Here is a 19,646-nt window from a genome sequence, read left to right as displayed (position 1 = left end):
CAAAATAGCGAGAGTGGTTGAACAAGCATCAATGGACTCAGAATTGCCGGCCGGGTCTCAAGATGGTCGATAGGTCTGTTTATCATCCCTCGAGGCCTGTATCTATGCACCGCCAGATGGTAAGGGCGATGATGGTTGAACCCGCGGCACCGGTACCCGAGAGTCCAGAAGTAAACAAGTAATAGTAGCTATGGGGTATCATTCATTTGACAGCTAGTAACAAGACAAGGCAGCCACACCGGCTAGATGCGATAAAATTACGACAAGGGCATCGCATCATCCATGGCAACATCGCCACCACCCTCCTCCTTCTTCCCATCGCCTTCGTCTGTCACGGCCGGGGCCCCAGCCTCCATACTATCTGTCCCAATCTCCACGCCAAAAATCGCCGTCTCCAAGGCCTGATACTCTGCATCTACCACCGCTTCGTAAAACCCTGGCGACGACTTGGCGTGTTCTGCCGCCTCTGTAGCCGCCTTGATTTCTTGCTGCACTTGTTCTTCAGACAGGCCGTTCTCTTTGAGTTGGCCCTCCCGCACCTCGGGAGCGGGAGCTTGGATGAAGATGAATCTGGCATCATAGCCATTGTCCTTAACCTGCTGCGCAGCCTGTAATGAAAGTCAGTACACATGCCAGCAACATGTGTTCAGGACATGCTGGAAGCTTACCTCAAAAGTCATCTCCATCACGGCAACTCTATCGTTGTCGACGATGGCATCCACCACCTTCCTACTTGTGCCGTGAGTGTCATCACCCTCCTCGCTGAACTCGAGAAACTGATCTCCGTCCCGCATCATGTTGAAAGCCTGGGTATCAACAAAATGAAAGTCCTTCCCGTTTACTTCGCCCTCTGCCGGTTTGCGTGTTACATGGACGGCCACCTTGGTAAACGTTTTCGGATGATGCGCATAGAGCTGCTTTGCAAGACCTGTAGCAGCCCGAGAATGTTTACCAGCGTCCACAACCACAATTGGCCTCCTATCCTCGGGGAAGGCGGTTTCGCCATTCGTGATTTCTTGATCATCCTCGTCTTTCTCAGCAGGTAGCTCTTCAAAGATGACATCAATCTTGTCGTCATCTTCGATCTTGTCAAAGAGAACCAGCTTGCTCTTGCTCGCAATTCTCAGCGCTCGCCAAGCCTTACTGGCCTTGCCTTCAATAGCTGCCGTCTTGGACTCGTTGTTTGTTGGCATTCCGATTTCGAAGTCATCATCGGCTATTCCTTTTTTGTAGCTGTCGAGACTAGGAACTTTGTAGCGGTGGCAATCCTTGAGCTTCTTCAGAGCTCTTTCCTCGTCATCATCCTCGAGGAAGTCTAGATTGAGAGAGCCCATAGGGGTAGGTCGTAGCCGCTTGGTAGTCGCGAGTTTTCCGGCGTTGGTTCTGGCTTCGACAAACACGTCTGGCGACAGTTGCGGCAGCTCGATCGGAGGACAATTCTCGACTTTCCACCGCACCCAGTTCTTATCTCTTGAAAGTACCGTTTCGACAAGTCGACAAAAGTGTGGTCCTTCTGGGCCGAGTTTGAGGTATGATTTGATGGACTCCTTCGTCTCCACAACCCATTTGATGTCTTCTTCACTCAGTGTCTTTTCCGAGTAAGTGACAGACTTGTTTGGCACCTTTACGGTGGCCAGCTTCTCTTTAGCTTTTGGTGAAAGAGCAAGCAAAAACTCCATGATGATGAGTGCCTGGATCAAAATATTCCGCCGGAATGTCAGATCACTGATCTCAAGCTTGAACAAATCCCTGCTGGTAAGGTATTTGGGGTTGAAGCCGCTAGAGAGAGCATCGTTGCTCTCTTCTCGCTTTCGCTTGAGGGTGTGTTTCGGCTCCTCGACTGACCTGTCTGGCCTTTCCTTGACGCGGGGTGGCTGTTCAAATTTCATGCTCAAAAAGGTAGCCATGGTGGCCTCGAGCCCGGACTTGAACGAGGCAAAATGACTGGCCTCGAAAAGGAGCTTTGGCTGGTTGAAAAACTCCTGCAACCCCCAGAAAATTGGATACAGAGCATCTGGGTCCAGCGCCTTCTTTTTCGTGTCGACATCGTTGGACCTGCCTCTCCGTGAACCGTCACCGGTTGTGCCGACATCCGTGTCCACATCCATCTTGTCCCCATCCCCGTCGGTCTTTGCCGGGATCTGGTCGAAAGTGGTGACGTTCTCGATATGGAACTCTCCCCGCAAGTTGACCGAGCTTTTATCCCCCAAGGGAAAACTTTGGAACATGAAGATCAAGACTCGACCAGAGAATGCTGGGTCCAGAGCCCTGGACAGACGCCGTAAGAGCTCATTGCAGGTTCGAAGAATGACGAGCTGTTTTTGCTTAAAGTGCTTCGCTGTGATCCTTTCGCGGCGCGACTCGAGGAAGTCAAAGACCTTACGGCAACCGGCCACTGTCTGGCTATCGAGTAATTCCTCCACAAGCCACAGCAGAAGGGCAGGGTCGCAAAGCTCACTGTCAGAGAGGATAGAGAGGATGTCAAAGAGGTTCCAAACTTTGACGAACTCGGGTGAATCGATCGATGCTCTTGACTACATAGTGTGAGCATACATTCGAGAACTCAAGTGTGTATTGTCCGACTCACCACCAAATATTTGAATGTATCGCGCACAGCGGTCTCGATGATGGCGAAACGCGCCGTCTTCGCCTCGCTCGAATCGTCCATAGGCTCCTCATCGTATACGCTGTTCATTCGACCGCGAAGATCATCAAAGTGGGATTCGATAAGAGGTGGTTCTATTGACGAAGTTCGCTTGACGGTTTCGGCATGTTCTAAAAGCTGGCGAATTCCTTCGCCAGCTTTGGCGACAGCCGGTATGCCATGGCTGTCGACGATTGTCGCCGGCATCGTGAGGGGTAGTTGAATTGAGGCGGTGGCGTTATCTGAAGATCAAGCATCCATGTATGTTCCTTACAATTAAGAAGCTGGGACTTGTGCTGTTGTCTCGAATGGCAAAGAGGCTGGGGTTCAATTGAAGGTGCAGGATGGAAGATTATCGCGAACAGGCAAGGCTGATGGATGTTGATGCAGCAGGCATGTCCAGGATGGGAATTTGGAGGTGGGTCTGATCCCCAGCGGTTAGCGGCAAAAACAGCGGGGCACTGCTGGACGCCAACATGTGACAGTGGGCTACAGTGATTGACGCACAGTGGACAAGGCTGACTGGATGCCTGTCTTGGAGGACGGGAGCTTGGAGCTGGTTTGCCGCGTCCCAGTCGCTATGATAAATAAATTTCCAGATTCATGCGGCCGCGCAACGCATCAACAACTTCTTGATCCTGCACCTCGCCCTGCTGCCCACGACTCCCTCAGCAGCCACAATGCCTCCCGCCAAAAGAGTCAAGAGCAGCGCCAATTCCGGATCGAACGCTGCGTCGGGTCGCCCAACAGTCGAGGACCTGGAGGGCCAGAGCGAGTTTGCGACACTTGCACGGCAGCACTGGCTGCCAAGGAAACCAGCGGAGGTCAAGGTCAACAATGATGTCTTGAAGAGAGAGATCTGGGACACTCTGGAGAAGGAGAACTTCCCCCTCAAATCACTTTTGGTCCTTGAGGGCTTGCAGGCATTGGAGAGGTATGTTGGGATCTTGGTCTTGAATCATAACTCGGTTGATCTGACAATGATGGGTACAGCTACTTGTGGCCTGGGTATGGCGAGGACTCGTCCAACTTTCATGTTCTTCTCATTATCTTGATAGTGAACGCGAAGCGGAGGGAAAGGCTAGACACTTGGGGTAAGTTCTCCCTATCCCAAAACTTGACACAACCTTGAAGTACTGACATCAATTTGCATCAGACATATTTAGTGATCGCCCCGCTGACTTCTCCGACCTCTTTCGACGTGCGCTATCCCTGACCGTGGACAGCTCTCTTTCATGGGCCATCAAGACCCATGTGCTTCTTTTCATCATTCATGCTTTTTTGAGTCTCGACTGTACCATTGTACGGAAAGAATGCGCGCCTCTAGTTTCCATCTCCATATGGCATAATATTTCCACAGACGACAAGCGGGATGCCATACTTGATTCCAACACACAATGGAGGAAGGCCTGGAGGGCATCTGCAAAGCGATATGACGCGGCTGATGATGCTACCAAAGCCCGTTTACGTTTTGAGCGGTCCTGGTTGTATACCTCTGTCCTCAACTTCCTGAACCTCCTTCATACCGACAACGCCAAGCCAGACCAAGTTTTGTATTGCGAGCGTTTCGTCGAGTTCCTGACCGATCTGCAAAGTCAACTTCCAACCAGGCGCTACGTCAACACACTTTTGCAGGATCTTCACGTCTTGCCAGCTCTGGTTCTCTCACCAGTCTATAACGATGAGGCCAACGGCTTGCTACGAGATCTGTGCAGGTTATTTTCACACTACACATATTTCACAATCGATGAGCAGACGGGTGCTCAGCTCAGCAAAACGGAGGCATATGACAGACATTGTGGTGATCTTGCAAAGCTTCAGCGAACTGCGCTCAAACATTTCAAGGATAAGCTGACGGTGTTGGCCCTGTCCAACTACGGCGCCATCGACAAGAAGAGCGAGCTCGAGGGCCTTCTTACGGTATTGGCCGATGACGAGATTGAGTCGCTTTGCAAGCTCCTAGGTTTGCGTACTGCGTATCCAGACTCTGTCCAGGTACCCATAGGGAGAAGGTTCCTCCTAGAAGTCTTGCTGTCGCAGTTCGAGCGGAGAAAGACTTTCCAGGAAGTGGCAAGTGAGTTGAGCCTCTTACCAACCGAAGAGTCCCTCTTTGAGGTCGGCCTCGGGAGGACTGAGCATTACGATGGGTCTCATCCCCTTGCGCTCCCAAAACTGAATCTGCAATATCTTTCCGTGGGCGATTTCTTGTGGCGATCAATGATTTTGTATCGGTGCGAGGCCTTCTATGCGATCCGTCAGGATATTGAAAGTGTTCTTTCCAGGCTAAAACCGGAAGCGAAACGCTCAGGCGAGACGGTGTTCTCAGGTTTCTCCAAGATGGCCTTGAAGATCACCAAGCCTACTATTCTGGAAGCTGTGCCTCCTTTGGTTGGCGATGATAAACCATCAACCGTGCGAGCAGAGGTTACAATTGACCTGAGAAAGCTTCCACAACATGTCCGGCGTGAGTGGGAATCGCTGCGCCCTGATGATGTGCTGTTCCTTCTGGCGGTGGACGCTTCAAAACCTAAGCTCGCCACGAACGGCGGGGCATCAGTTACGGAGGCAGAAAAGCTTGGGTTGGTGGCTGTCCGCGCGGCTGAGGTCATCCAGGTGCTTGATGACAGAGGGCGGGCAATCCGCGACGCTCAGGCGTACTTTGATGGTCACAATCGCAGCGACATCCGGAGACTTCAGCTTCGCCTTGACGCTAAGGCCTTCAAGGACGACACTGAGGGTAAGCAGGATGTGTACGAGGGGATCAACCTGCTTGTCCGAAGAAGCGGCCGAGAAAACAACTTCAAGCCAGTGCTTGAGTCTATTCAGGATCTCACACTGTCTGATGTCCCTCTTGCTCCTTGGTTGCACGAGGTATTCTTGGGCTATGGTGATCCGGCCGGTGCCAACTACAAACAGTTGGCAAACCGGCTGAGAAAAGTCAACTTCCGTGACACCTTCCTGGACTGGCAGCATCTTGTCGAAAGCTTGCCAGGCAAAATTGTCGAACCAGACGACGATGTCTCTGGAAGCTTTGGCCCGCCATATGTCCTCGAGACAGTTGAGAAGCCAGCGGAAGAGGCTCCATCAAAGCCTTCCAAGAAACGAAGACGGGATGCTGAGCCTGCCCTCATCGCGGAGATTGAGACCCTCAAAGTCTCGACATACAAACCACCAAATAATGGTCCCTATCCTGTTGATGCTCCAAAACTCAACAGTGTTCGCTTCACGCCTACCCAAATTGAGGCGATCATCTCGGGGACACAGCCAGGCCTGACAGTCATTGTTGGCCCTCCTGGTACTGGCAAGACAGACGTTGCCACGCAGATCATCAACAACATCTACCACAACTTTCCAGAACAGAAGACGCTTCTCATAGCTCACAGCAATCAAGCTCTGAACCAGCTGTTTGCCAAGATCGTGGCTTTGGATATTGACGAACGTCATCTCCTTCGTCTGGGTCATGGCGAGGAAGAGCTTGAGACCGAGGGCAGTTTCAGTAAGCACGGACGGGTAGAATCTTTCCTGGAGAACCGACAACGCTTCTTGTATGAAGTCAACCGTCTCGCCGCGAGCATTGGCGCACCAGGTGCACACGGAAGCTCTGCGGAAACGGCTGGTTATTTCAACTCCGTCTACATTGAACCTGCGTGGGCCAAGTTCAATGAGATTATCAAGGTTGAGGATGCTACCCCAGAAGATATCGTCACAGTGTTTCCATTCCATGGGTATTTTGCAGATGCCCCTCAGCCGCTGTTCCCGCCTGGGGCAGCTCGTGAGACTGTCCTAGAAATTGCCAATGGGTGCTATCGGCACATTTCCAAGATTTTCTCTGAACTCGCAGACGTTCTGCCTTTTGAGATTCTGCGCAGGGACAAAGACAAAGCCAACTATCTTCTTACCAACGAGGCACGGATCGTTGCCATGACTTCGACTCACGCTGCCATGAAGCGGGGCGAGATCGCGGCGCTTGGTTTCCAGTACGACAATGTCATCATGGAAGAGGCCGCTCAAATCACCGAGATTGGGAACTTCATCCCGCTTGCTCTGCAGAAGCCAAAAGATGGCCAACTGGCGCTTCAACGAGTTGTCCTGTGTGGTGACCACTATCAAAACTCACCTGTCATCCAGGGTCTCGCTTTTCGCCATTACGCGAACCTAGAGCAGTCCCTCTTCTCCCGCTTGGTGCGTCTCGGCGTCCCAATGATCAATCTTGACCAGCAAGGCCGCGCCCGCCCATCTATTTCGAGCTTGTACAAATGGCGGTATCCCCAGCTCGGTGACCTTCCGCATACCCGGACAGAGAAGGAGTTCACCACCGCCAACGCCGGCTTCAAGTATGATTATCAGTTCATCAATGTCCCTGACTACAAGGGCAAGGGCGAGACAGAGCCCACGCCGCATTTCATCCAGAATCTGGGCGAGGCCGAGTATGCGGTGGCCATCTACCAGTACATGCGTCTGCTAGGCTACCCAGCCTCCAAGATTAGCATACTGGCCACGTATGCCGGTCAGAAAGCGTTGATCAGGGATGTGTTGGCGCATCGGTGCGCCAAGAATCCCATCTTTGGTCTGCCGAGGATCGTGACGACGGTGGATAAGTATCAGGGAGAGCAGAATGATTGTGCGTTTTGAGTAACCCCTTTTCGTCACTGGCTATTGCTCCTTTTACTAATTTATATTCAACAGATATCATCCTCTCGTTGACCCGCACGTCCCGAGTTGGTTACCTGAGAGATATCCGCCGCCTGACGGTGGCTCTTTCTCGCGCGCGGTTGGGATTGTACATTCTCGGTCGCCGTGAGGTTTTCGAGGCGTGCTATGAACTGAGGGACGCTTTCGAGCTGCTTCTCAAACGGCCGGACCAGTTGACGCTGGTGACTGGGGAGTTGTGGCCTTCGGAGCGGCCGCTGGTTGTTGAACAGCAAGAGGGAGGATATGGCAGCGCAGACAACACCGCGGTCGCAACGGCGGTGCTGGGCGAGGCTGCTATGCAAGGGGTCGAGCACTTGGGACAGTATGTCTATGAGATGACCAAGACCAAGGTTGAGGAGCTGAAGCTCTTGCCTCAGGCTGCTGTTCCTTCTGTTGATGTAGAGATAAGGGATGTACTAGAGGATACGGGTCTGGAGGATGAGGGGGCAGCTGGTGCCGGAGGTGAGGAGGAGGAGGAGGAGGAGGGGAGGAAAGTGGAGGGTTTTGAGGCTGAAGAGGATTGAGACTACTAGCTACTTTGCACCTTGCGGGTTTTCCATACAGGCAGGCAGCAAACGACAGGTGGTGTATGAAGAGCTTTTGTTTTGTACATGATTTTTGTACTTCGATAAGAGAACTCTTTTTGCAGTTGAGATGAAAATAAGTGCAGGGCTTGTATCTCTCCCATATACATATTTCCTCCGGAATTGATTTTTCTCCGCTGATCCTCCACAACAGTCAGGCTATGTGGCTGTCTGGGGGCTTACCGTTATCATCGTCTGGCTTTGCACCACCTCAACGTCCGTACCAGACAACGAAAGGATATGGTAGGTTCGAACACAACCAAGTCAAGCACTGGTCATGTACAATCAATCACATGCAATTCAACCATAAAAAAGAGGGAATCGTTTTCTAATAGCTTGGGGCACCACCTGACTGCCTTATTTTTCTTTCTGTGTTCTAGCGCATACAGTGTCGCCATCATGCAGCTACCCTCTCTACATATCCTTGCCTTCGAAGATCTTCAGCTAAGGTTAAAGGGTTTTTATATGTAACGTATATGGTGCCCCGTTATGTACCTAGTAGACCCCTATTGAGAATTGCGAAAGGAGGGGAAAAACACCAAAAAAAATGATGTAACTCCACTGAAGTGTGGAATCTCGTGCAGATATGACCCCGACCCGATTTGAACGGATAACCTTTCGATCTGGAGTCGAACGCGCTACCGTTGCGCCACGAGGCCTTCGTTGGAGTTGGTGTCGGCATTCAGCCATCATCTCGCCCGCTCTGCCTCTTCCCATCATCTCGTCCACTCTGCCGATTACCCCTTACGAGCTCCTCCTCGAGTCTTAACATCCCAATCCAGCGCTGTCTCCCTTTTCCCCTTTTACAACCCTAACACCGTATTCCTTAACGCCCATCTTGTAAGGCCCCTATCACCCATACCTCCCCCCCTCAACCCCCTCACCAACCACCTCCCCTCCTTGCTCTTATCTCTACCCCCCTTCCCTTTCCTTCCCTTCCCTTTCCTATCCTAACCCCAGAATTTCTTCTTCAGCTCCATCAACACCAAAGCAAAGCAGGCCTCGTGGCGCAACGGTAGCGCGTTCGACTCCAGATCGAAAGGTTATCCGTTCAAATCGGGTCGGGGTCAAACATGATAACATCTTTTGCGCCATCTATTCACTTCCCACCCTCCATTGGTGAATAGTGCTTTTTGACAACTCAATATTCAACATCTTTCTGAGCTGTGACCAACAGAGTCCCTCAAGGCTATACATATCCGAGGTAATATCTGCAAGATGAGCCACTTCGTCACCGGCTTGGGTGAGTCAGATTCAACCGTCGTAGTCCTACCACAAAAGTGCCTTGCGACGGGTGTACGATTCGTAGACTTTTTTTGCACCTTATCTCAGCTCATTTTCTGGACCAGACAGACACGCATGTGCCAGTGGCGAGATTTTGATTTGTGCGTAAATGCCCCGAAGTGTGCCGTTCGGTGGGCGATAATCAACAGTTACAGAAATGGTTGGGTATCAGTGTGGTCCTGAAGGCACCGAAGAGGACCCGAGTTTGCAAGTTGCCCAAATGGGGAGAGTCTTGGTTGTCGGCTGTCGCCTCCTGAGCCCCCCTATATGGAGGGTTTTCTTCACCGGTTTGCCACCACCTCTCCGAGACGAGACCTAAGCAGCCGGAGCAGCGGAGGACCAAGAGGACCAAGGAGGAATTACGAATTAAATGGGTGCCATAGGACGGGCTGTTAACTCGAGGGCCGACTCATGGCTAGTCTAAGCGTTTTCTGATGACGTCTGTTTCAGTTACCATGACTTGATGGGAGAGGAAGTGAAGCCAAACGGGCGAGATTACTATGCGACGAGCACCTAATAATTATCCCTCGGGCTAATAATGAAGCGGGAATTATGTCAAGAAGAGCTCCATAGGGCAAAGTATCGTTTTCTGTCGCACAAAGCCCGTCCTTTGTTTAATTGGGCCAAAAAGACGGGATGCAAGTTGTCCAGATGCAAGAAAGCAACCCCGGATTCCATTCATTAGCAAGCCCAACACTTTTTGCTTTTTACCGGCCCAAAAAGCTGACGCATTCCCGTGAATATTGGCGGGTCACTGGTAGAAGGAAGGATATGTATGAAAGGTCCATCGATGGCTTACCTTCATCTCCATTCTTGCAAACTCCTCACTGTGATGCCATACCCCCGTATGCCCCCGGCTGCCCAGTTGTGGAGCGGCGGCTCTGTTGGCTTCTCCAGCAATAAGTTGGCACGCTGGCAGCGACCGATTCGCCGCCATCCCGACTGACCGACTTGAACCGAGTTCTAGGTCACCCCGGGCGATGAGAGCCTTTCAGGGCTCATGCATGCAAAAGATCATGCAAGAGAGGGAACATGGGATGAAGGAGTCAAAGCCAGTCATCGGGAGTCAGTGGTGGGTGGTCTGGAATCTTAAAGTGTAAAGAGGGCAGGGGTCATAGTGGGGGTTTATCTGGGGAAGGGGACTATACAAGTACACTTAGATACTTGATGAATATTCATGTATGAACACAACGACACCTCCATTCTCTTGCCAGAAGATGATCCAAAACCCTGGGTTCTGCCGATAGGAACAGACCAGTATGTCCTCGGTGAAAGGTTGTCAAGGCGAGTGTGATGCCTCAAAGAGAGTCGGGACAATAGGAAAGAGACCCAGGGACAATAAGACTTTCTAGTCGAAAGTGCCTGGGGACAATGGCATCCAGACCCATCAACTTTCTTTAGGGCACCCCGCGATGGTCTGCTATTGTGTACCTGAAATGAATGTTTGTTCATAATCCTCACTGGGGTATGGATGGACAGAAAAACAAAGTTGAGCACATGTTTCCTACCCAGATGTGTTGTTTGCACCACACTGCGCTGCCATGAGGTGTCGGGATAATTTCACAGTGAGCAGTGAGCCGGCGGTGCTTGTGCCAGTGCCTAGGGCAGGGCTCCCGTCGTCCATAGCTTGACAGCCTTTGATGTCACTGGCGTGGTTGAGGTGACTTTCAAAGTTTATTCACAACTTCAGCCTCATGCACATGCCAATATCTGAAAGTTCATAGCCAACCCGAGAGTCTGGCATACCTAGAGGCCTAGAGAATAGCACTCATCAGTGAATCCACTTAACGAAGCAGCAGGTTGTCAGCGTTAAGTGTGTGGCAGACTCACCTGGTCCAAGCTTTGGGACGTGGGCAGAAGTGGGGCAGAGGTACCACGGGGAGCAAATCACAGGCAGGTACTTGCGGCGGCTTGATTTAACTTTTTGGTGCGGCGAGAGATGCCTGGGCAAGGGCCCCCCTTCCCTCGCCTCACCAACCATCAAAGCAGCTGCTGCAGTGCCCAAATTTTTCCCTCTTTTTCGATTTTCCACCACCACTTTTTCACAACCATCTTGTGGATTTCGAGGAGGAAAACGTCTCTCACTGACGGGCACCTCCATTCACGTCTTCTCTCATATTCTCCACCCGAGAAGCAGAGATTTACGACCCACCTCACCCTGCCCCTCTCTCAGACCTGACAGAGCAGAGCAGAGGTAATACCTTACCCCCCTCCCAAGACAGTTTGTTGTGGGCTCTCTCCAGCAGATCCGGCAAAGTCGCTCTCTTGTCGCCTCGAACTTTTTCGGTTGCGACAACCCATCTCCCACTTCCCACCACCACACTCTTTCACGATAGAGTTTGCCTTGCCCTGCACGCCCAACCACCCGACTCTTCGAGTGTGAAAGCGACTGCACGCAATTTTAAGCCAACGGCAACTCCACACTGTCTATCTGACTTTTGGAGCGACTGTTTTTTTCCTTTTCGCCGGGACTTTTTTTTTTCGTTTTTGCGCAGCAGCAAACGTCGTCGGATTTGATATCTCGACCCTAGTCTCACACCACCACTCCTCCCCCGCAATCAACCCGATACAACAAACCGCGCACCTCGAGAAGAACAGAGCTTTCGAGCAACCGATTTCTTAATGACTTCTACTGCGAGTCAATCCAACCAAACGCCGGCTACTTCCAACACCGCTCCCGTAGCTGCCCCGTCGTATGCTTCCGCAGCCGGTGCGAACAAGAAGCCGACCTCAACCCCGTTGATTGCGACGGGTTCTCACCCGCCCGTGGTGGCTGGCTCGACTGTCCCTCCTAATGGAAAGTCCGCAAATGTCCAGCCGGTGAACGGCAGACAGAACATTACCCCCGCCATGCCTGTCGCTCGCGGAACCACCATTGCCAACGGCAGTGTTGCTGATCACACCCGGAAGCCCTCTGTCACCATCAGTGCCAACGCCCCGGCCGGCCATCTTGCCAACGGTGGTCCCGTCGGTGGCCCGATCCCCAAGTTCGGCTTTGAGTCGCCAGCCATTGCTCACAGCACTCCCCAGCCTGCTGGAGCGACACCTATCCCGATTCCAGGTGGTGCCAACCCAAGAGTGGCGTCTCCTGCTCACTCCCCATCGCCCATTCCCCAGAGCCACCAGAGTGGTGGTGGGCTTGCCCAACGCGCTGGTGCCCCAGCTCAGGGTCCTGTCTTTGGCAGCTTCCCCGGCGACGCTGATGTGAGTACATATCTGAACATGTCTGATTATTCCCGCAGTCCCTTGCTAACCGGTCCCTCTCAGCGTCACATGAAGCAGCACGGTGCCGCTATGGCTCAGAGCCCACATGTTCGACGGGACTCCCAGGCTTCGGCCCATGGTGAGCACGGTGGCCCTGGTCACAGTCGTGGCAACTTCCAAGGTGGTCGCGGTGGACGTGGCAGCTTCAGCCACGGCCATAACTTCAACAACAACCCCAACATGGGGTTTCCCCCAAACAACCGGAACTTCTCTGGTCCCAACGCTGGACATGCCGGTCGTGGAATGCCTGCGTATCGGGGCGGCTACCCTGCCTCTCCCCAACCTCATCGTGCTAGCCCTGCTGGCACTCCCACCATGGCCCACGGAACTCCAGTAATGCAGCCGAACACTATGCAACCTGTTCCGCCCAACTATTACCCGCCTGCCATGAACATGTATCAACAACCAGTAAAGTCCCCCTTCATTCCCACAAACCCCCCCTCTTCTTCTACTTCTTCTTCCTCATTCAAGCCGCACAAAAACAAGAAGCAAGCTCGCCGAGAGGCGGACAAGGCTTCCCAGCAGATGCGTGGTCCCAATGGCGCTCCCCAGAAACAGAAAGCCCTCGAGCTCTCCCAGAAGCCTCGACGTCAGAGCAAGGTGTGGGAACAAGGAGTCGGTTTCCATCAGGAGTTCAACGGCGGCCCCCCACCGCCCGAGTATTCGGATGGCCCGCTTGCCCCATACAGCTTTGATCCCAGGCGCGGGGCGCCCATGCTGGGTCCTCCTTTCATGGGGCCCATCGACTTATCACCAGAAAGCCGTAATTTTGAAAGGCTGCTAACCGAAACCAAACTACAGATGAGCGCGCCGTACATGGATCCCTATCGGGCTCCTCCTTTCCAGCCATACATGGGCCAGGGTAACCCATACCTCCCTCCGGCCGGTGGCTTCAACCCAGGACAGCCAAACTTTGTGCCACAAGCGCCCTACCAGCCCCCTTCGGGTGCCCCTCCTATGTCCCGTAATGCTTCACAGATTTCAGATCGTCCAGCCTCGAGCACTGGCCCTGCCCCAGCTCCTCCCTCGACCCAAGGCACCCCCCAGCCACGAGCCGCCGCTGCGCCTGCGATTGTCAGCTCGACATTTGCTCGTCCCAAGAAGGGTGGCATTGTAATCAAGGACCCCAACGGTAATGTTCTCGACATCAACTCTATAAAGGCTCCTCCCTCCCCCGCCCCACCGGTTACGCAGCAGTCTAAGACGCCTCCCGTAATCGCATCCACCCCAACTCCGCCCCCCAAGTCGGCGACTCCATCCCACGTGCGCAATGAAAGCGCCTCTAGCAAGACAATCGAGCAGGTTAGAAATGAGTTCAAGAACAAGGTAATGGGTTCCACCATCACGCCTGCCGAGTCCAAGGCGAAGGACGACGAAGCTGCTGCCAAGGCTGCTGCGGACAAGGCCGCCGCTGAACAAGCTGCTGAGGCCGAGGCTAAAGCTGCCGCCGAGAAGAAGGCTGCTGAGGAGCAAAAGGCTGCTGAGGAGCAAAAGGCTGCTGAGGAGAAGAAGGCTGCTGCCGAAAAGGCCGCCGAGGAGGAGCGACTCGCCGCTGAGAAGAAGGCTGCCGAAGAGGCTGAGGAAAAGAAGAAGGCGGAAGCCGAAGCCAAAGCTCAGGCTGAAGCCGAGGCAGGGGCTGCCAAGAAGCCAGCAACGGAGGAGGAGAAGAAGGAGACTGAGGAGGAATACATGGAGCGCATGATTCGGGAGATGGAGGAAGAGGATGCGAAGCGTGAAGCCGAACAGGCCGCGATCACCGCCAAGAAGGAAGCCGAAAAGGCAGCCCAGAAGGCCCTTGAAGAAGCCAAAAAAGCGGCTGAGAATAGCCCAGAAGCTCTCAGAGCCAAGGAACGCGAGATGGAGATCCTAGAGGAGCGGAGGGAGCAGGAGCGGGCCAAGGGCGGCTCCTCCAGTGTGGCCGAATTGCTCAGCAAGGACTTGAAGGAGCTTGCCATCAGCGAAAAGCCAGCTGCCGCGGCTCCCCCAGCCATCAAGACTGGCGCAGACAAACCCAAGGGCAAGCCTGCCGCTCTGAACCTGGCGCCCCTCAAGACTGCCCAGGTCGAGGCCCCTCAGCCAAGTGCCGCGCTGCAGTCCCTTCGTTCCGCCCGCTTCCTCCCAGGCGTGAAGTTGGACATTTATCCCGAGGGTGTCCGCTCACCCAATCCTGCTCTCAACGCTGCGGTGTCAAAGAAGGGCAAGGTCTTCAAATACGACGCTGCTTTTTTGCTGCAATTCAAGCAGGTGTTCACTGAGCAGCCTTCTATGGAGTTTCACCAACAGGTCAAGACTTTGATTGGCGACTCGGATCGTTCGGCCTCGGCCCGCACCCCGGGCGGCGGCTCCGGCCGTCAAGGTTCCCGCGCTGGTGCGTCGTCCGCTTTCCCTTCAGGCGGAGCCATGGGCCAGTTTGGCGCCAAACCACTTCCTCCTGGTACGACCTCGGAGCAACGGTTTGCCATGTCACAAGGCAGTCTGGGAGGAAGACCCCCCATGGGCACTATGGGCGGCTTTGGTCGTGGTGGTTTCCCTACGAGCATGAGCCGGAACCCTTCAGCTGCTGGAGGCTTGCCCTCTCCCCGCACCGGTAGCAGACGCGGAGGCAGCAAGAGAGAAGGGAACTTTAACAACGCAAAGGCCGAGGCCCAAGCTGCGAAGACTATGCCCCTTACTGCAGGCATGGAGCTCAAGCCCATTCAAGTCTCGGCGACGGGTTGGAAACCGACCAGCATCAACAAGCCTCAAGACCCGACCGCCGTGGCTCAAAATGGCCACATGGATCCCGAAATGGTGCAGCGCAAGGTCAAGGCTGCCCTGAACAAGATGACTCCTGAGAAATTCGACAAAATTGCCGATCAAATCCTCACCATCGCCGCGCAGTCCAAGAACGAGCAGGACGGTCGGACACTTCGCCAAGTCATTCAGCTCACCTTCGAGAAGGCGACAGACGAAGCCCACTGGGCCTCCATGTATGCCAAGTTCTGCAAGCGCATGCTCGAGTCGATGAGCCCCGAGATCCGCGATGAGACTGTCACGGACAAACAGGGCAACGTTATCAGCGGTGGTCCCCTTTTCCGCAAATATCTCCTCAACCGCTGCCAGACTGAGTTCGAGCGAGGATGGAAGTCTAACCTGCCTCCTCCTCCTGAGGTCAAGGAGGGCGATGAGAAGAAGACTGCCGAGGCGGCCATGCTCTCAGACGAATACTACATTGCTGCGGCTGCCAAGCGTCGCGGTCTCGGTCTCGTCCAGTTCATTGGTGAGCTCTTCAAGCTGGGTATGCTGACAGAGCGCATCATGCACGAGTGTGTTCGCAAGTTGCTCGAGTACCAGGATCTCCCTGATGAAGCCGAGATTGAATCTCTCACCAAGCTGCTCAGAACGATTGGTGGCACTCTGGATAGCACTGAGAAGGGCCGACCTATGATGGATGCCTATTTCCAGCGCATCGATTCCATGATGAATCTGCCGACTCTTCCCAGTCGTCTCAAGTTCATGCTCATGGACATTGTGGACTTGCGCCGCAGTGGCTGGCACTCCAAGGAGCAGAACAAGGGCCCCAAGACCCTCGAGGAAGTCCGCGCCGAGGTAAGCCGTGCATCTCCCTTTAGTGTTCGAGACTATGTTGCTAACAATTTCGCAGGCCGAAGCTGCTGCTGCGCAAAAGGCAGCGGAAAATGCCCGCACCAACCAGCGCGGTGCCCCTGGTGGTCGCCCCATGGGTGGTCGTCAAGATTCGAGAAACTTCTCGTACGCTAATGCGGCTCCCAACACGGTGGCTAGCGACGATCTCCGTCGTCTGAAGGGCTCATCCAACCGCAGCTCCAGCCAGAACATGGCTTCATTCGGCCCGACCTCGATGTTCAACTCTAGAAGCAATAGCGGTAGACGCATGGGAGGACCCGGTGGTGCTTTTGGGCGTACCGGAGAGGATTCCGGTGTCTCCTCACGCACCGGGACACCCCCAGTTTCGCAGCGCGACTCGGTTGGCCACGCCAATGCATTTGCGTAAGTTTTTACTCGCTTCTTTAACTCGCCGTATATGGACCATAACTGACCCACATGTATTTGCAGACTTCTTGCTGAGGCTGATCACCCCGGTTCGCCTCCATCAGCGCACGCGTCGCCCGCTCTCCCCAAGGCGTCGCTCGACTCGACTGTCACCTCGGACAAGAAGGAGTAAAGGGTCTTTTCATTGCATCAGTCTCGCATTCATGAAGAGTATGCATAGACTCGGCGGTTAGTTCATTTGCATTTGCGACGGGGGCCTTCAAAACGGTTTTCTTTTTTTTCACCAAAAGTTTGTGATACCTCAAATAGAGTCTTCTCGTCATCGGGGAGAAGACAACAATCCGCCACGAAGAAGGGAATGAGATCTTCTTTTTTACCAACGGAGTTACGGACATAGGAGGAGGGCAAGCACCCGGTTTTTTGTCAACAGCTTATTTGCTTTTCCAGGCGTTTTTTCTTCTCGACATCACCCTTCTTTTTTCATGTTGAGTATTGGTACGATGCCTTATCAAAAGTCGTTTTGTTCATCAACATCGTCGTACTCCTTTGACTTTCTTCGTTGTTTACGGGTCATTCCAAGGTCTCGACTTGGCTTCTCGTGTCCCTTGAGGACTGTTCTTCACTCTTACGACACATCACTGCTGGCAGACTTTGGGGGCAAGGTTGGCTGGCAACGGTTTTCTGTTGTTGGAAGGGGGAAGGGCTGGGAAGGTGACTTGACGACGAAGATGAAGGATGGGGGTTAAATATGGCAGGGATGATGGAAAAGTGGATGGATGTTTCGCTGGCCGGCAAAGGAAGATAGAGAGTGGGAGGGGAAATAGTTTTTTACTCTCTTCTTGTTTCTATATCTGGTAGTTGCTGTTGCCGAGGGTTAAACTCGTCTCTTTTTTTTTTGCTACTTGGATTCGTCTCTTATGTCTGCTGCTATTTCCTTGTGCTGTTCTCTTGATTTCGCTCTGGTTGTTATTTGGGGTTTGTTACCTCACCGACAGATTTTATATTTTCAGATTTATGCACACAGGTGTATTTGTTGCTCGTTGAGTGCTGTTGCTGTCATCTTCTTACTCTCCTACCCCATCTTGTTGATTTGCTAGGTTGTGTGGTGTTGGGGGCATCAATCGAAATATTGCTTTAGACTTTCTTCTCGATGTTTTCTTTGCGTGATTATTCATGTGCGCTTTGTGAAAGATTGCAAGATAGATAGATATGTGGCCCATGGAGGAAGGTTTGGACGATCCTATGGGAGGGGCATATAGAATATGTCTCTTGGGAGATGACATAATAGCTAATGAGCGGGAAAGAGGTGGAGTTAGTAGACGAGTCGACAAAATGAAAATTAAAAAATCGTTACGAAAATAGTTGTCCAAGTGCATTTGCCGTTGTTGGGTTATCATTTGAAGCCTAGCCTTCATCTCGATGCTATCTTCGCTTTAAGTTGACACTCATTACTCTCTAACTTCCAAGGCATGCCAATGAACTTTGAGTCTTGTTTTGATACTGAGATGATTCTGTAAGTTGAGGTGTCTGGCTTTGGAATAGTAGTAGAAGAGAAATCCTTCCGGGTTGTTACACCAGAGACCGAGATGTCGTGATCGTTCAAAGTGGGCACCGAACTCAGGTTCTGCCCCTCCCTGACTCCCACATTGTCTCTCTCTCGCACCTCCAGCCAAGACATTTTGTGATTCGCCCCACGGTTCGGCGGTGCCTTACGTAAAGCTGGGTTGTATCCGTGTAGGTGGTATACATATATAAACCAAACTTTCCTTCTTTGATATCGTGAGTTTTTTTTCTTCTTGAAAGTCTTTGACGGTTCACCCACCCGCCAAACAACAGCACATGAGCCTCTGAGTGATCCGCAGCTCAGCATCTCCAAATTCACCTCATCCTTCCCCCCCGGGCATCTATCTCCATTTCACCTCATCAACCGCCACCTACCACCCTCAAAATGCCCTCCTCCTCCTCCAACAACAACAACAACAACAACAATAATAACAACAACAACAACAACAACAACAACAACAACAACAACAACAACAACAACCCTCAACAACCCTCCCTCCCCCCCCACTGGCACCTCACCCCCGAACAACAATCCCAGATCTTCACCACCTCCATCCTCCCCTTAGAAATAACCCCCTTCATCCCCCCCACCCCTTTACCCTCTTCCCCAAAACCAACAGCGATAATCCTCCTCGGCCAAACCGGCTCAGGCAAAACCCGCCTCGCCCCCCTCCTATCCTCCTCCCTATCCCCCTCCCCCAATCGTCCCCCCTGCCACCTGATAGCAGACACCTACAAAACCCACCACCCCTTCTACACACCCTGCCTAACCCTCCATCCCGCCCTCGCCTCCGCCCTCGCCTCCCCCTCTGCCAGAGTCTGGTTATCAATGGCTTGCTCCGCCGCCGCCGAAGCGCAGATCCCGGTCTTGGTTGAGAGCGCGTGTCGACATCCGGGGGATTTTGAGGATATAGTCAAAATTTTCAGTGGGGCTGGGTACACAGTCAAGGTAGTCATCCTCGCCGTGCCAAAGGTCCTCTCGAGGTTGGGGGTGTTGGTTAGGTTTTATCGGGGGTTACCGGAGAGCATGAGCAGGGGGTTGCCGCTGAGGTTGACGCCGAGGGGTGTTCATGATGAGAGTTTTGGCGGGTGCGTTACTGGCGCGGGGTGGGTTGACGAGCACCCGGGACATGTGCACGAGGTGGTTGTCGTTCGGAGGGGAGGGGGGGTGGGGTATCAGAATGGGAGTGAGGGAGGGGAGTGGAAGACGGAACCGAAAGCGAGGGAGGGGTTGGAAACGCAAAGGAGAAAGCTGACGTCGATGGAAAGGGAGGGGGCAGAGCAGAATTTGAAAGTGCTGGAGGGGTTGGTAACAGAGGGGAAGGTGGACAACACGACGGTGGAGGAACTGAGGGGGTTGCTGGAGGAGACAAAAGGGGAGGAGGAGGAGGAGCTGAAGCAGTTGGATATCGACGCTTTTGTCATGGGGCGAAAAAGGGAAGCGGAACAGCAGCAACAACAAGCAAAGCAAAAGACTACACAAGAGATCTTGGATGAGATCGAGTTCGATGACGACGATGACATCAACTTTTACAATACCTGCTCTTGCTGCCGATAGACGACACCTTCATATGTTAAACAAAGGAGAGGACATGACAAAGATT

At 53.1% G+C, this 19,646-nt stretch overlaps 4 protein-coding genes and 2 non-coding genes across 6 annotated transcripts; 3 read left to right on the top strand and 3 right to left on the bottom strand.

Moving 5' to 3' along the window:
- Positions 1–257: 257 nt before the first annotated feature.
- On the bottom strand, positions 258–3,081 carry QC763_711190 (uncharacterized protein; the record flags this gene model as incomplete). Its single annotated transcript, XM_062916114.1, has 3 exons — positions 2,588–3,081; positions 669–2,534; positions 258–608 (listed from the first exon to the last, which is right to left on the bottom strand). Exons 1-3 carry the CDS (start codon positions 2,849–2,851, stop codon positions 258–260), a joined length of 2,481 nt encoding a protein of 826 aa, XP_062762130.1. The 5' UTR covers positions 2,852–3,081.
- A 168-nt stretch (positions 3,082–3,249) lies between these two features.
- On the top strand, positions 3,250–8,007 carry QC763_711180 (uncharacterized protein). The gene is made up of 4 exons (XM_062916113.1): positions 3,250–3,578; positions 3,638–3,738; positions 3,801–7,265; positions 7,331–8,007. Exons 1-4 carry the CDS (start codon positions 3,325–3,327, stop codon positions 7,858–7,860), a joined length of 4,350 nt encoding a protein of 1,449 aa, XP_062762129.1. The 5' UTR covers positions 3,250–3,324; the 3' UTR covers positions 7,861–8,007.
- A 500-nt stretch (positions 8,008–8,507) lies between these two features.
- QC763_0110540 lies at positions 8,508–8,579 on the bottom strand. The gene has a single exon. It is a non-coding gene; the product is annotated as a tRNA-Trp (tRNA).
- A 339-nt stretch (positions 8,580–8,918) lies between these two features.
- Positions 8,919–8,990, bottom strand: QC763_0110530. Its single transcript has one exon. It is a non-coding gene; the product is annotated as a tRNA-Trp (tRNA).
- A 2,186-nt stretch (positions 8,991–11,176) lies between these two features.
- QC763_711170 (uncharacterized protein) lies at positions 11,177–17,835 on the top strand. The gene is made up of 5 exons (XM_062916112.1): positions 11,177–12,408; positions 12,472–12,876; positions 13,270–16,056; positions 16,112–16,476; positions 16,543–17,835. Exons 1-5 carry the CDS (start codon positions 11,827–11,829, stop codon positions 16,649–16,651), a joined length of 4,248 nt encoding a protein of 1,415 aa, XP_062762128.1. The 5' UTR covers positions 11,177–11,826; the 3' UTR covers positions 16,652–17,835.
- A 592-nt stretch (positions 17,836–18,427) lies between these two features.
- Positions 18,428–19,600, top strand: QC763_711160 (uncharacterized protein; the record flags this gene model as incomplete). Its single annotated transcript, XM_062916111.1, has 1 exon — positions 18,428–19,600. The coding sequence occupies one exon, from the start codon at positions 18,428–18,430 to the stop codon at positions 19,598–19,600; it is 1,173 nt and encodes a 390-aa protein (XP_062762127.1).
- Positions 19,601–19,646: the final 46 nt, after the last annotated feature.

The sequence above is a fragment of the Podospora pseudopauciseta genome (assembly GCF_035222475.1).
Source record: "Podospora pseudopauciseta strain CBS 411.78 chromosome 7 map unlocalized CBS411.78m_7, whole genome shotgun sequence".
Classification (NCBI taxonomy): Eukaryota; Fungi; Ascomycota; class Sordariomycetes; order Sordariales; family Podosporaceae; genus Podospora; species Podospora pseudopauciseta.
This window is presented reverse-complemented; position numbering and strand designations above follow the sequence as displayed.

What these genes read in the sequence shown, in the direction of transcription:
- QC763_711180 (XM_062916113.1), top strand. Translation starts at nt 3,325, where the DNA reads ATGCCTCCCGCCAAAAGAGTCAAGAGCAGCGCCAATTCCGGATCGAAC. An exon ending in GGCTTGCAGGCATTGGAGAG is followed by an intron (nt 3,579 to 3,637) that starts GTATGTTGGGAT and finishes TGATGGGTACAG; the next exon opens with CTACTTGTGGCCTGGGTATG. An exon ending in TCAGGGAGAGCAGAATGATT is followed by an intron (nt 7,266 to 7,330) that starts GTGCGTTTTGAG and finishes TATATTCAACAG; the next exon opens with ATATCATCCTCTCGTTGACC.
- QC763_711170 (XM_062916112.1), top strand. Translation starts at nt 11,827, where the DNA reads ATGACTTCTACTGCGAGTCAATCCAACCAAACGCCGGCTACTTCCAAC. An exon ending in GCTTCCCCGGCGACGCTGAT is followed by an intron (nt 12,409 to 12,471) that starts GTGAGTACATAT and finishes GGTCCCTCTCAG; the next exon opens with CGTCACATGAAGCAGCACGG. An exon ending in TCGAGGAAGTCCGCGCCGAG is followed by an intron (nt 16,057 to 16,111) that starts GTAAGCCGTGCA and finishes ACAATTTCGCAG; the next exon opens with GCCGAAGCTGCTGCTGCGCA.